Below are 14423 nucleotides of genomic sequence, written 5' to 3' on the forward strand. Positions count from 1 at the left end.
ATGTTAACATCTATTATCAATGCCTACTGGGAATGTTTGTGTTATGCTAGGGCTGTGGTTGCCCTCTCTGAGATTCTGAGATTCCGGAATGAATGTAGTTTTTGAGCACCTTAATGTTTAAATGGGTTTTAAATTTTATATGATGTTTTTAATTGTACTATAGTATTGATGTTTTATTAGCAAGTTTTTTCTTGCCTTGTAAGCCGCCCTGAGCCCCACGGGGAAGGGCGGGGTATAAATTTAATAATAAATAAATAAATAAATAAATAAAATACCGAGTTCTTCTGTTCGGACTCTGCACTGCCCTGAGGGTTTTTACCAAGCTGATGGCTGTGGTGGCTGCAGACCTCCATCGTCGTGGGATTACCCTGTATCCTTATATCAATGACTGGCTTCTCGTCGCCGCCACCCAAGACCAGCTCCTCCTAGATGTCCAAACGACCCTGTCTCTCCTTTGTGCCCTCGGGCTTTGTATAAACCTACCCAAGTCATCTCTCTGACCTGTCCAGGTCCTTCAATTTCTGGGTGCCCATCTCGATACCAACCTCGAGACTGCGTTTCTCCCGAACACCGTGGCCTCTGACATACTCGCCTTGGTCTCGCAGTTCCAGACCTCTCCCCGGCAGTCCGCTTGGTCCATCATGAGGCTCCTGGGGCACTTTGCGTCTACTGTCTTCGTTGTCCGTCATGCCAGGTTGAGAATGCGTCCCCTCCAACTGTGGCTTCTCCGTGCCTTCGACCCTCTCCACAGTCCGTGGCACAAAATCCTGTCGATTCCACCCTTTGTCATCGTCTCCCTCGCCTGGTGGTCTTATCCTCAGCACCTGCTCTCCGGCATGCCCTTTCGGCATCCTCCTCCGCAAGTGTCGATCTCCACTGATGCATCCCTCTGGGGTTGGGGAGCCCAGTTTGGAATCCTTTCGGTGCAGGGGACCTAGTCTCATCACGAGGCCACCCTTCATATCAATGTCCTGGAGCTGTGTGCGGTTCATCTCGCTCGCCAGTCTTTCCTCCAAGTGCTTCGAGGCTGAGTCGTTCGGGTTGCCTCCGACAACACCACCACCGTTTACTACATAAACAAGCAGGGCGGGACTGCCTCCCTTCGTCTTTGCCAGTCAGCCATCAATCTCTGGCGCTGGTGCATCCGCCATTCCATCACACTTTCTGCGATACACATTCCGGGCATCCAAAACATCGATGCCGATCAATTGAGCCACTCCCGCTCGTAAAACAATGGATGGTCCATCCACCTTCGATACCTGAAACCTGTCTTTCTCGAGTTTGGTCACCCTGTCATCGACGACTTTGCAACTGCAGACAATGCCCGGTGTCGCCTCCTTTTCAGCTGCGGTCCGCCATCCGCTCAGTCTCTGGGAGATGCCTTTCTCCACACCTGGAAGGGAACCCTATTCTACTTCTTCCCTCTGTTCCCCTTGATCTCCCAGGTCATTCAGAAGATTGTGGCCGATGCCACGTCATGCATTCTTGTCACTCCATGGTGGCTGCGCCAAGTCTGGTTTCCGCACCTCCTTCATCTCTCCAACTGGACATTCCAGCCGCTGCCTGTCATCCCCGATCTCCTCGGGCTTGAGGAAGGATCCTCCACCCCGATCCGGGTTTCTTCCAATTAACTGCCTGGAAGATCCTGCACTAGACTTCCCGCCTGAAGTGTCTAAAGTCCTCCTGAATGCCAGGAAACCTTCTACCTGTACCACTTACCGCTTGAAGTGGAAAAGGTTCCAATCGTATGCCTCTGATCACTTCTTCGATCCCGTCCAGTCATCTCTCCATGAGATTTTTTCCTACGTCGTCTCCTTAAAAAATAATGGCCTTGCATACTCGTCTTTAAAGGTCCATTTAGCAGCCATCTCCACCTACTATCCCTTGATACAGGGATCCACAGTCTTTTCCCACTGTCTTACAAAGTCATTCCTTAAGGGTCTCCTCTGGCTCTGTCCCCCTAGGAAGCCCTTGGTGCCTTTGTGTAGTCTGTCACTCATTCTCACTCAACTTATGTCCAAGCCATTCGAGCCCATGGTTACGGTCGATCTCAGGTTGCTCTCCTGGAAGACGGCCTTCCTTATAGCAATTACAGCGGTAAAGTAGGGGAACTGGCTGTCTTTCAGGCTGAACCTCCCTATACAATTTTTCATAAGGAGAAGGTTGTCCTTAGACCAGATCCTTCTTTCCTGCCTAAAGTCGTTTCTGCTTTTCACCTGTCCCAGTCGTCTTACCTTCTTTCTTTCCGAATCCGACTGATGCACCTCAGAGAGCCCTCCACTGCCTTGATGTGCACAGAGCGCTCTTTTTTTATTTATATAGGACTCAGCCTATATGTAAATCTCCTCGGCTGTTCCTTGCCTAAGGCCCCCCTCATGTCGGGGAGCCAATTTCCTCTCAACACTTGTCTAAATGAGTGACTTCCACCATAGTCCTTTGCTATGAGCTTGCACGTCAACCCGTCCCTACCTGTGTCACTGCCCATTCTACATGGGCAGTATCGACATCCACCGCTTTCCTGGCTGGTGTTCTGTTGGAGGACGTCTGTGCAGCTGCTACATGGTCCTCGGCATCAACCTTCGTGACCCACTACACACTCGATGCCCAAGTTCGACAGGATGCTGCATTCGGCCAGTCGGTGCTGCGATCTCTCTTTGCTTGACCCTGCTGCATCCCCAGGTATGACCTGTGGGTGTTTTTTTCTCACTGATGATGCTGTGTCTTAACCAGTATTCTTTGTGTCTTTTGCAGCTGCCAGCTCCCTCCTCCAACTGGTTCAGTTCTGGTAATCACCCATGTGTGGGACTGCACAGAGACCACGATGAAGATAAACAGGTTGCTTACCTGTAACTGATGATCTTCGAGTGGTCATCTGTGCAGTACCACAATCCCACCCAGCCTTCCCCACTGCTGGCATCTCCTGTTCACCTTTCTTTGGCTTGATGGGACTTACCGGTAGCAGTCGAAGGAACTGAGTGGGAGGTGGCTCTCTCCCCCGCTCCAGGCATGCGCGGTATGTGCCTGCTCCCCAGGGTGGGAAGAGAGCCCGCCAAAATCTTTCTGAGGCAAAGCTCTAGAAGTTTCTCTGGTCGAGGTTGTGCGCAAGCGCCCAACCCATGTGTGGTACTGCACAGATGACCACTCGAAGATCATCAGCTACAGGTAAGCAACCTGTTTTTCCTAGGAGGCATAATGCTGGTTTCGTTTGTTTTTGTAAAGATAAGACTAGGAAGGGACCTTCAGTTGATAATACTGTCTGTGAACAACAGAGAGAGAGAACAAGCATGGAAGGGGGGAAAGGAAATATCAATCCATCTAGCAATCAGGAGGCTTCAGTTGGTTGGACTGAAGAACGTATCCTGGAGCCTGCAACACAAACTCTAATGTACATACCGCTAGATTTGTGTCCAGTGTCTACCCTGATTCTATCCTGGTTAAATTTGCCTTGGCAGTCATATTAGGAATAACAATGCCTTGCTTTGGAAAAAAACAGGTATCTGAAGAAGTGAGCAGTAACTCACAAAAACTCATATCCTGCCACAAATTTTGTTAGTCTTTAAGGTCCGACTGGACTCTTGCTCTTTTGCTTTGGAAAAGATGAGGTCAAGGCTCTTCTCAAGTTATGCTACTGAGTGGCCAAAACCTTGGGCAGGAGACTGATTCACTGATGGAACATCTGCATGCCTACCCATTGCCACAGGGGCTTACAAAGCTAGGCACCCACCTTGGTCTATCAAAGTAATTTCATCAGCAGTTACAAGATCTCCTTCATTGTCACTGTGCAGTCCCACACATGGGTTGGGCGTCTGCACATGACCTCAATCGGAGAATGTTCCAGAGTTTGCCTCAGAAGTCTTTTCGGCGGGCTCTCTTCCCGCCCTGGGGAGCAGACACGCACTGCGCATGCCTGGAGCAGAGGAGAGAGCGGCCTCCCACTTAGTTCTTCTTCGACTGCCTTTGCGTTCACACCTCTCCAGCGATCGCTCTTCAAGTTGCCTCAGCTGAGTTATTCTAAGTTCTTTTGCTGTCCCTTCTCTTTGAGCTTCATTTCTTCTATTTTCCATTTCTCTTTCTAAAAGAAAAAGAAAAAGATTATCTTTTCTGTCAGCTTTTTCTGCCCCACCCCCACCCCTTACTAGGGACGGTGTTTGTATGGGCCATACGCTATTTTTTAGGACGTGTCGCCAATGCCCAGCAAAGCTGCATTCTGACGATGGCCATGACCTTTGCTTAATTTGTTTGGGGGAGCTTCATCACGTAGATTCCTGTCCCCACTGTGCTAAGTTCACTAAACAGGCACTTAAGAACTGTACTTTTAGAAGCCGCACTTTGTCCGACACTGTCCTCTTCTATGCCCCAGAAGACTTCCTCCCAAGGAGATGCCGAGAAAGCCTTGAAAAAGCATAAATCTAAAAAACACATCGACAACGACCCTTCAGCGCAGAAGTTGAAACGGTCAACATCAGCTCGGGCCAGTAGTGATTTCGGGTCTGTTGACATCAATGTCGATGCCTACGATTGCCTCGGTGCCGACTGCACCTCAAAAATCGAAACTCCACCCTTGGGTTCCGACACCGACTTACACTGGCTCAGCATGCAAAATCTCCAATGATGAAATCCTCTGGCTCTCGTCATGACTCTTCCAGGATTTCTAGACGTCATTATGCATCTCGTGTCTCCCGCTTGCCTATCCACCCCTTTGGATGACAGGCAGCACTTTATGACAACTCGATCTCGATCACCTTGATCACACTATGATTGCAGGGAATTCGACTACCATAGATTGCCATCCAGATCTCCATCAGGATCTGATTACAGATCTTGGTCCCGGACCCTAGACAGCGCAAGTCCTATGGTCATCTCTCCTACTTGAGGTCTCCGACACCTTGTCATGACCCTTATAGAATATAACACAACGACTTCTCCCCGGCCATTGCCATGACCAAGCTGTGGTGTCACTGCCTATATATATGCTCTGTGGGCAAGGCCTGGCCCTCCCTCCCCCCGCTCCTCCAGCATTCCCGTGTTTCCTCAGTCCCTTAAATTCTCCTAACTGCTGGTCCTGTCTGCCAATAGGAGGCCGGCCAGGGATTCCTCTCCCTGAGCCCTGCTCTCTGTGAAGCCGTAAGGACTCCTGCCAGCTCCTCCCAGCTGCATTACGCCCCTCCGTCGTCCGTAGTCTCACAAACAGGCAGCCTAGTGACCAGCCCGCCAACACAGCCAACTTCCCCCAGACCTCCACTTGGTGTGGCTTTGCACTGGCTGCTGCTGTCACCACTCACCGGCTCTCCAGCCAGGCCACTCCCCCGGCCTCTGCAGCTGCCACCACAAGGCTCCTCAAGGAACTGGGCTCCCCAAGCCCTGCATTGCTCCCGAGGCTTCCATACGCCTCTTCCTGGGCTGCTGTTGCTTCCTGGCTTTGCCATCATCAAGCTGAAAAGCCATGGGCCTGTTGCTGCTACCTGGTAAGTGTAGGGGGGCACTGTCAACCCTGAACAATTCGTTAGAGGGCATTTATCTTTTTGACCATATAGTTGATTAATATTGATCGGTCTTCCACATCTTCAAACATCTGTAATGTTTAACTGTCCTTCATAGCCCAACCCAAATGTGACTTGGTCACAGTCCTGCCCTGGAGGGGATAGGATCTAGTTACGGGCATCACATCGTGCTGAATTTGAGAGGCAAGAACCTCTGAAGCTCAGTGCCAAGCCTGGGACAATTTACAGCCTTCCTCTGCTGCTTCAGCCTCCAAAGGAGGGCGGGGATCACCTGTGTCGTGTTGCACTTGGAAGGTGCTCTCGAAGTGAAAAGCCTATGCTGTCTCTTTCAACCCTCTGCGCTCATCCTGGGGTCAGTGCTGGAGAAGGGGCCTCTTTGCAACTGTTTTCTCCTTCACCTCACCATCTACCCCTCTGCTGTCTCTGCATCTCCCTTCTCTTCCCACCCTTTAGCATCCCAGCAAGACCAGTGTTTAAGGGCAGTCCGCCTCTGCCTCCTTGTTGACGAAGCTGGGTGATGGTGTAGCTACTCTGATCAGCCTGGGATAAGATTGGCTGGGGTGGCACCGTATTCTCAGCTGCTGGTATTAGGAAGGGGAGTGAGGGAAGAGGGGGTTGATATGATCCACATCAGTGGGTACTGGGAGTAGGGGGAATGAGCCACACAGCTAAGACACATACTCCAAAGAGAGGAGGGACCTTGGCCATCAGGACATTACAAATGCATATTCTGATCACCAAGGTCTCTTTTGGTAACCTATGAAATAGCCTTCAAGAGGAAGGAACATGCTGTCCTGAAGTTGGTCCTTTATAGTCTCAGACTTATCTTGATCTTCTGCATCACTTAATCTGTTTAGGAAGATTCTGTCTGGACAGCACGATCGGTTCCAAGATTAATAAGGGTTCTAATATGGATAGCTATCTGGCTAATGTTAAAAAGTTATCCATGTCAGAAACCTCCATTAAAATCTGAGGGAAGGATTCTTCTGAAGTTAAGGTTGATGTAAATGTAGTGATTTGGAAGAGAACTGCTACTGTCACCAGTCTTCTCAGAAAACTGATTTGGACAGTCCATATACAGTAGAGGAATGGAGGGAGGTCCCCCCCCCCCAGTAAACCTAAATGCACAGGCATACAATGTTTACTCACTCCACTTTTTTAATATATGAAACGATGAGATATTAAAAAGGGAGGTTGTCTCTACTGATCATGGAGTAAGCATTCAGGGATATATATGTAGTGAAAAGCAGACACACTTCTTTTATCATTAGATGTTTTGTTACTCCCCCTTGTGTTCACAGAAGGTTTTACACTTGAATATTCATGATGGACATTGGAACAGGCTCAGTTCATATGTCACATTCTCAGTCCTCCAAACCATGAAGTACTGGAAACATTCCATGTGCTCAGGGCCTCTGTCCTACTCCCTCCTTCCTCCATTTCTTTGTTTATAAAATTAGAGCTCATCATGATGTCTCCTTGGGGGAAACTATAGTTAATGCTAACCAGGAGTTGCCTCCAAGCTATGGCTGGCAAATCATCTTCAAATCATGATTTCCAGGCATAGTTTGGAGACATTTTCTACTTAGTGGAAACCATAGTTTACTTGATTTGGGTGTCATGGCAAATTTTGATTGTGCAAACTAAGAAGGGGAGGAGGGTATTCCAGTATGAGAAACAGGATGGGGCAAAGAGGAGGGAGTGCATGATCCTCCAGCATGTTCCTGATCTACCAAACTAGTATGTAAACAGTGGGGAAATCATGCTTCTTTTCATGGGGATGCTGTTAAACTTGAAATAAATACATTTTAATATTCCATCTAAGTTCTGTAAGAAAATTAGCAAGAAAGTAGAACTGTATATTGTCTTCCATATGGTAGTTTTCCATAGGCACTTTACAGGTGGAAGTTTAACCATACTTCTTCTTTTAAAGATGCTGCTGCCTCTGTCCCTCTCGGCCCCGGTACGCACCTGGTGTCACTATTGAGGAAGATAATTGCTGTGGCTGCAATGCTATTGCCATCCGTCGCCATTTCCTTGATGAAAACATGACTTCTGTGGACATTGTGTACACTTCCTGTCATGATGCGGTGAGGATTGTATGGGACCTTGAGGAACGTTGTTGAGGACCCGATGTGCTAAGCTAATGGATTTAGTATATTTGTTTAATACATAGTGACCTTATATATATTCTTATAGAATGCATGGGTATAAATGTTTTAAACAAATTCAGCAGATTTTTAAAAGATCTTACAATAAATCTGAAGTGACCATTGGCAGTACACTGTTTTTTTTTAATTAATTTATTTATTTATTTACTTACTTATCAATGGTCAGTGTTGTTTTGCACAATATCTCTATGTTACAAACAATGAGAGAAGAAAGAACAAACTACTTGCTTTCCACTTTTCAACAGATCAACAATTCAAAAGTTAAACACACCTTTTTACTATTTTCACCTTTTAGAATTTAAGGCTTCTAAAACTATTTCTTTTTTTTAATACTTTCTTTATTGAATTTTAAAGACATAACAAACATAGATAAACAGACAGATACCCAAACAAAAATTACATTTTTCAACATCATTGCAACTTAACTTTAAAATATTTCTTCATATCTTATGTATTTTCCACTATAACTCAACGCATATTTCTAATAATCTATCAATCTACTTTTCAACCCAAAATATAAAGGTTCTTAGACTTACATTCTAAAGTAATTACCTATCACCTTATCTTCTTTTGTTTAATTCAACGGATATCAACAACAGCTGAGTTCTTCAATAATCTTCTCAGCAAAAAAATCTCAAATGTTTAACCAGGCCCCAACAGGTCCATGACCTTATTTTCTAACAACAAATTAGTACTCGCAACTTTAGTCTTATTTTTACCTTATAATGGCAGAAATAACCCCTATAAACAGCATTAGAAATAAAAATTTTTTAAAAATGACTCAAGTGTTTATAGCCATTCACTGGGGGGTATCCAAGCATATAATTAACCCCAAAAATCAAATATTCAAAATTAAAATCCTTTTAAGCAACAACAGAAATAAGCTTTGAAGATAACACAAAAGTACTTAACCATTAGGCTGCACAGAGGTCTAAAGTTCTTATTATCATTCCAGAATAAATCAGAATATATTCTAACAACAATTATTACTGACAGCTTTAGTCCTATTTCGTTTCTTTACATTATAATGGCAAAATAACCCCTGTAAACAACATTAGAAATAAAATTTTAAAATCATTTCCTATGCAGATTAGCCCGTTTCCAACACATACAAAATAGAGTTTATACTCCATCAACACACACTATCAGACAGATACAAACTGGGGGGGACGGTAATTAGACCAGCCACACCAGCAACCACCACACACAAAGAGGGGGGGGAGTCTTCTCGTTTCTTAATTGGTGCCCTTTTACCTATCCTGCTCCAGTTAACGAGGTTGACAAGTTTCCCAGAGTGACAGAAATAAGCTTTGAAGATAGCTCAAAAGTACTTAACCATTAAACTGCACAGAGGTCTAAAGTTCTTATTATCATTCCAAAATAAATCAAGATGCCTTAGTCCAATACATTCATTTCCATCCTTTAACACCATCCACATTTCATTTGGTTTATAAAAAAGAATTATGGTACCACATAATACAGATGGCAACCCTGTTTCCTGAAGTGCCCTCTTCTCTATGATCATTTCTTGGTGCTTCTCCTCTTTATACTCATCTACTCCATCTTGTTTTTCCTGTTTAATCAAATCTGGCAGATGTGCTTTGCAGTCCTTAGTCCTTTTCTTTGGAAATGTTTTCATTTTCTTTTTACTCCACTTCTTCATATCTGCATTAAGTTGCTTTTGGGCATTTCCTTCTGTAAATCCTACTGTCTTGGCTTGCTTTGCAAAATGCTTTACTCGACTTTTTATCTGGGAGCATTTCTTTTCCGTCTCCATACAAAATGAGTCTTGTGCTTTTTTCTCTTTCTCTGAAATCACAGAACGCTGACATTGCAGGAACTCCTCCTTCTCTTCCAGGTCTGGTTTCTGTTTGTTTTCCAATTCTAGGTCTTTATTTAGAAGGTTCTTAATAATACTCAGTAAATAGAATTTAACCTCGTTAAATAACCTCTATTTAACCTCGTTAAATAGAATTTCTTTGAATTGGTCCAAGGTTATATATCCAAGTTCACTGTTTTCTAAGTTAATATTGTTTCTCCTACTGAGTCTTCTTCCTTTTCCCCAATTAACGCCATTTTCTTATCACTTGCTCCGTTCCTTTCCACGGCCGCTTCTATGTTTCAAAAGTTTGAGCTAATCTTGTGGGAGTTAATTAATGAGGGTCATCACAGATTGTAAAGAGAGCAATTGCGTACTCACAAGTTTCTTTTGTTGCAAGACGAATCAAAGGAAAAAAAACCATAAACGAAACAGTCTTTAAAACGGCTGGTCGCAGCTAAAGAAAAACATGGGAGCCATGTTTCTTTCCCTCAGTCGCTCCTGCTTCGAGGCAAACAACGGCTCACCCCCACACTTGCCAAGTGCGGGAGGTGACCGAGTGAAGCCTCCTGCTAACCCCCCTCCCTCCGGGAGGTTGGGCAATGCTCCCGGTGAGCCGGGAAAGCATCAAAGGAGCAAAGAGGGGAGCAGGCAATTCGGGAGTTCCCAAGAATGCCTGCTCGCTCACTGCGCCGTACCGGAAGCTCTCGCAGGCTCCTAAAACTATTTCATTCTCCCAAGACAAACCTCTCATAACTACTCAAACCCTTGCTTAGTTCTTGACTGTTTAGTACATTCACTAGTATTATCTTCCTTCTAATTATAAATTGAGCAGCCAAAAATACACACATTCACCACGTGATAACAAACCTTTCACATTATTATTATTATTATTATTATAAATCACCACATCTTTCTATCTACCCTTATCCTAATTTACCCTAACTATCCCTTTATATTAGAAACGCAAACATTTCAGACTAAACATATATCAACCTACACAAAACATAACCTATCACTAAATTATTCTATTAACACGCATTTTCACATACCACCTCCTTAAAATTTTTCCAAAACTAAAGACTTAACCATTTCATTCTGGACACCCTCAACTATCACCAACCATAACTTATCAACATCTTACTCTATCTATTGGCTATTTCGTTATAACAGGCTTTTTAAGGTCAGATTTTCCCAGCTAGACAGATTTCAGCAACAGCAAGCATTTTACACTATCATAAATCAATAATTTTTTTTTTTGAAGTAACATGTCTGCATGCCTTTTTTCTTTGATTGTGTGGAAGTTTTTTCCTAGCCTCTTTCTTTCAGCTTTCTGCCACCCTATCTCCAAACTTTTATTGTTCATCTTTAATTTCCTTCCATGACGTTTTTTCCTCTTTTTTCTGATTTTTCTTGACCTGTAAAGAAAAGTCTTTGTACATTTTTGTTTAGTGTCTCAGTTTTTAAGTAGAAGGGCTTTGTTAATCTTTTTTCCCTTTACTTTAGTTGCTGTAACTTGTAATTCAAGGCATTCTTTCATTGGGGAGCATCCTGTAGTCTCTACATCTTCTTGAGTGAACTGTCCTGCATTTCTCTCTTCCTTGTGTTGAAGTTGTAACCTACATGTCATTTCTGTTAATTTTACACAAACTTCGTCTTTAATTGGCATAGGTTGGGACTCAGTACATTCTTCTATTTGGTTCTTTTTCTTTATTTCTAATTGTGGGTTATGCGTTGTTTCTATGAAGTCTGCACAGGCTTTTTCAATACCCTTTTGTATCTGTTCCCTTAAAATCTTCAGGAACTGTTCCACAGACAAGTCTCCCACAAGCGTGTTCCACAGACAAGTCTTTCCTCCTCCTCTTGTCTTATCAAAGCTATTTTAAATACGCAGTTCAATTTAATTCACACAAGCTCTTATACTTATTCAAAATAGTTAACGTTTTTCCTGTCCATTTCACCTAATAAATCCTTGCCAAGGGAGAAAGAGAGCAAAGGGGGAAAAAAGTTCTCCATGATTGCCGGCGCTTCAGAAGGAAAACATTCAAGCCACTTCCAATCTTCTTCTGGCCACTAAACCTCTCCTTTTGTGGCTGATAATTTAAGGGAAATATCTGCACCAATCTTCTCTATTTTAAAATTAGAAGTAGTTGTACTCACAGTTTCGCTTCTTGAGCATCTTCTGCGTTACTGCTTAGGAAATTCAATCCAAACACAGTTCAAAACGGGTGGCGGCGGCTGCATAGAACATGGTGACCATGCTCCTCCCATAGACCGCTCCTGCTTCGAGGCAAATAATGGACACACACCCACACACGCCCGCATTTGCCAGCTGCAGAAGGGGCCAAAATGGAGCCCCCTCTCCAGACCTCTCCCCGGGAGATCTGGCGGAGCTCTCCCGGTGACTGGAAGGCTCCAAAAGGAGCAGAAAGGAATCGGGCGGCTCGGCACGAGCCGAAAACCGCCCCTCGCCGCGCCGTTGACCCGAAGCTCTCATTTTCCCTTTCCCAACTCTTTTCTTTTTCCCTTCTCTGGAAGCACCCATAGCTTCTCCCCTTTTCCTGCTTCCTTCTCTCCTCCCCACCCACCAGCCAACCTACCTTTATTTTCTCCCCCCTCCCCCCCGGCAGCCTCTCCCAGGGGAAACTCCGCATGGTTCCAGCTTCTGGGCTGGGCCTCCTTACACAGTGCCAGTTGCTGGTCTGGGACCAGTTGTGAGGTGGGAAATGTGCAAGGACTTGCAGGGGGGGCTCTATTTCTCATGTATCCTGCTCCCCACACTATTTCCTCTTTTATTCCTCCAAATAGACCCCATATCGTCACTTTTCCCCACTTCCTGTTCTCCTTCCCATCCACCCACCAAAGCAACCTTTTATCTGCCCCCATCTTCAGCCATATTTATTATTTACTTTGTGCATACTCCACAATGAGGACCTAAAGAAGCGAACATCATTCTCCTCTCCTCTGTTTTATCCTCAAAACAATCCTGCAAGATGGATTTGGGTGAGCCTGTGTCACCGATCCAGGGTCACCCAGTGAAGTTCCAGACTGGTGATTTGAACCTGGGTCTTTCAGATCCTAGTCTGAAGCTCTAACCACTACACCGCACTTGCTTTCATTGGATGGCTCCTGATGAAGAGTAGCCGCCAGTCCCGAGTGAGCCATGTAAGTTGGGTGGCAGCAAGTCACTTGTGATTGCTGCTGGCCCTGGCCCTTATAAGCCCTCCCTTAAAGGCCAGAACAGTTCAGGAAAGGGCCCTGTCCACCTCCTTCTGACAGAAACCAAGTCTTCAACTGTCGATACTGTTATAGGTGCCTAGCAAAAGCCACAGAGGGCATTTGTTTTGTAAAACTATAGACCAGGCATTGCTTCTATTGTTGGGGGTGTTGATTCCCTAGTGTTCATTTGTTTTTTAAGATTTCAGATTTTTCAGCAAGCCTAGTGCTTTCCTCAAGCACCCCTAAGGTTTCTAGATCTTTTAGAAAGATCTGTTTGTCTGTTCATGACTCCAGTCACTGGATCAAAGTATCCATGGATTTGGTCATGTTGAGAATTAGATATATTGATGATGGTCATGATATTGTACAGGTGTAAAGTTAGCTCAAAAGTATTGCTCTTCTGCAAGACTCCATAAGTCAGGTGGTTGTTTTATGTGTTGTTGTATTTCCTTCAGGTCTATGAAACTCCTTTCTATGTGGCTGTGGATCATGAGAAGAAGAAAGTGGTCATCAGTATCAGAGGAACTTTGTCTCCGAAGGTAACATTTGTGTCCTGCTTACGCTTCAGCAGGCACCATTTTGTTCTCTGTTCCTAGGAAACTGCAAATGTACAAACAAATCATAAGCATCTCTAAGAGAGTCACCTTGTATTCTATTTGGGCCTCCTCCCCCCAGGATGCTCTGACTGATCTGACTGGAGATGCGGAGCGCCTCCCAGTGGAAGGTCACCATGGAACTTGGCTTGGGCACAAGGTATTCAGAACCCCTTGTTTTAACCCTCTTTTTCGCAGTTTCCTTGAAAGGCATTTGATTTAAAACAATCGTATATCATTGCTTGACAGGTGCTACATAATTGCAACTTGTTGTTACTGAAAAGGTTAAAAAGCTCTGGAAATTGTGGTGGTTCAGGCTGTCAAAAAGAGAGAGAAAAAAACATGTTATTATATTGCTTGCTCTGAGTAATAGCGTCATAAGGCTTTTGGCATGTGGAATATAATTCCTTTGATTCTCCAGTGGAAACTTAAATTGAAATGGAGGGGGCAAAAGCCAGTGTTCCTGATGGAATGCTGTGTCTTCAGTGTCAAACAACACGGCCATTTATGTTCTTGCAGCCACAAACACTGGATCTTGTGCTAATCCAGCAGTGGGAGTTGACCAAAATACCACAAAGTTATTTAAAGATGTATATACCTCCTGGTGAAATTAAGAAAGAGAAATCTTGTACATAATGGTAAGTATAAAAGGTGTGGGAGGGGAAAAAATATGTTTTCCATACATAGAATCATAGAGTTGGAAGGGACCTCCAGGGTCATCTAGTCCAACCCCCTGCACAATGCAGGAAACTCACAACTACCTTCCCCCCAAACCCTCAGTGACCCCTGCTCCATGCCCAGAAGATGGCAAAAAAACAAACCCACCCAGATGGATCCCTGGCCTAACTGGCCTGGAGAAAATTGCTTCCTGACCCCAAAGTGGTGATTGGCATTCCCCTAGGTATGTAAGAAAGGGCCACGAGAACTGAGCACTGAGGCAACCCTTCCTGCCCTCCCTCTCATGATCTGCCGAAGTTCAGTGAATCAGCATTGCTGTCAGATGGCCATCTAGCCTCTGCTTAAAAACATCAAAAGAAGAAGAGCCCCTCACCTCCTGAGGAAGCCTGTTCCACTGAGGGTTCCATTGTCCTGAGTGTTGTAATAACTTGGACGCTGGTAC

The 14423-nt window shown here is 44.8% G+C and overlaps 1 protein-coding gene across 1 annotated transcript in view; it reads left to right on the forward strand.

Moving 5' to 3' along the window:
* The window catches only part of LOC107121456 (sn1-specific diacylglycerol lipase alpha), a gene marked incomplete at its 3' end in the record, with an annotated part of 68497 nt that extends 55034 nt beyond the window's left edge, over window positions 1-13463 (forward strand). The window contains exons 9-11 of the mRNA XM_015424365.1: window positions 7435-7591; window positions 13166-13249; window positions 13386-13463. Coding sequence (XP_015279851.1) covers window positions 7435-7591; window positions 13166-13249; window positions 13386-13463 — 319 coding nt within the window. The remainder of the gene's footprint in view (window positions 1-7434; window positions 7592-13165; window positions 13250-13385) is intronic.
* Between the last annotated feature and the right edge of the window lie 960 nt (window positions 13464-14423).

This window comes from Gekko japonicus, unplaced genomic scaffold (genome assembly GCF_001447785.1).
Source record: "Gekko japonicus isolate JY-2015 unplaced genomic scaffold, Gekko_japonicus_V1.1 scaffold4794, whole genome shotgun sequence".
Lineage (NCBI taxonomy): Eukaryota > Metazoa > Chordata > Lepidosauria > Squamata > Gekkonidae > Gekko > Gekko japonicus.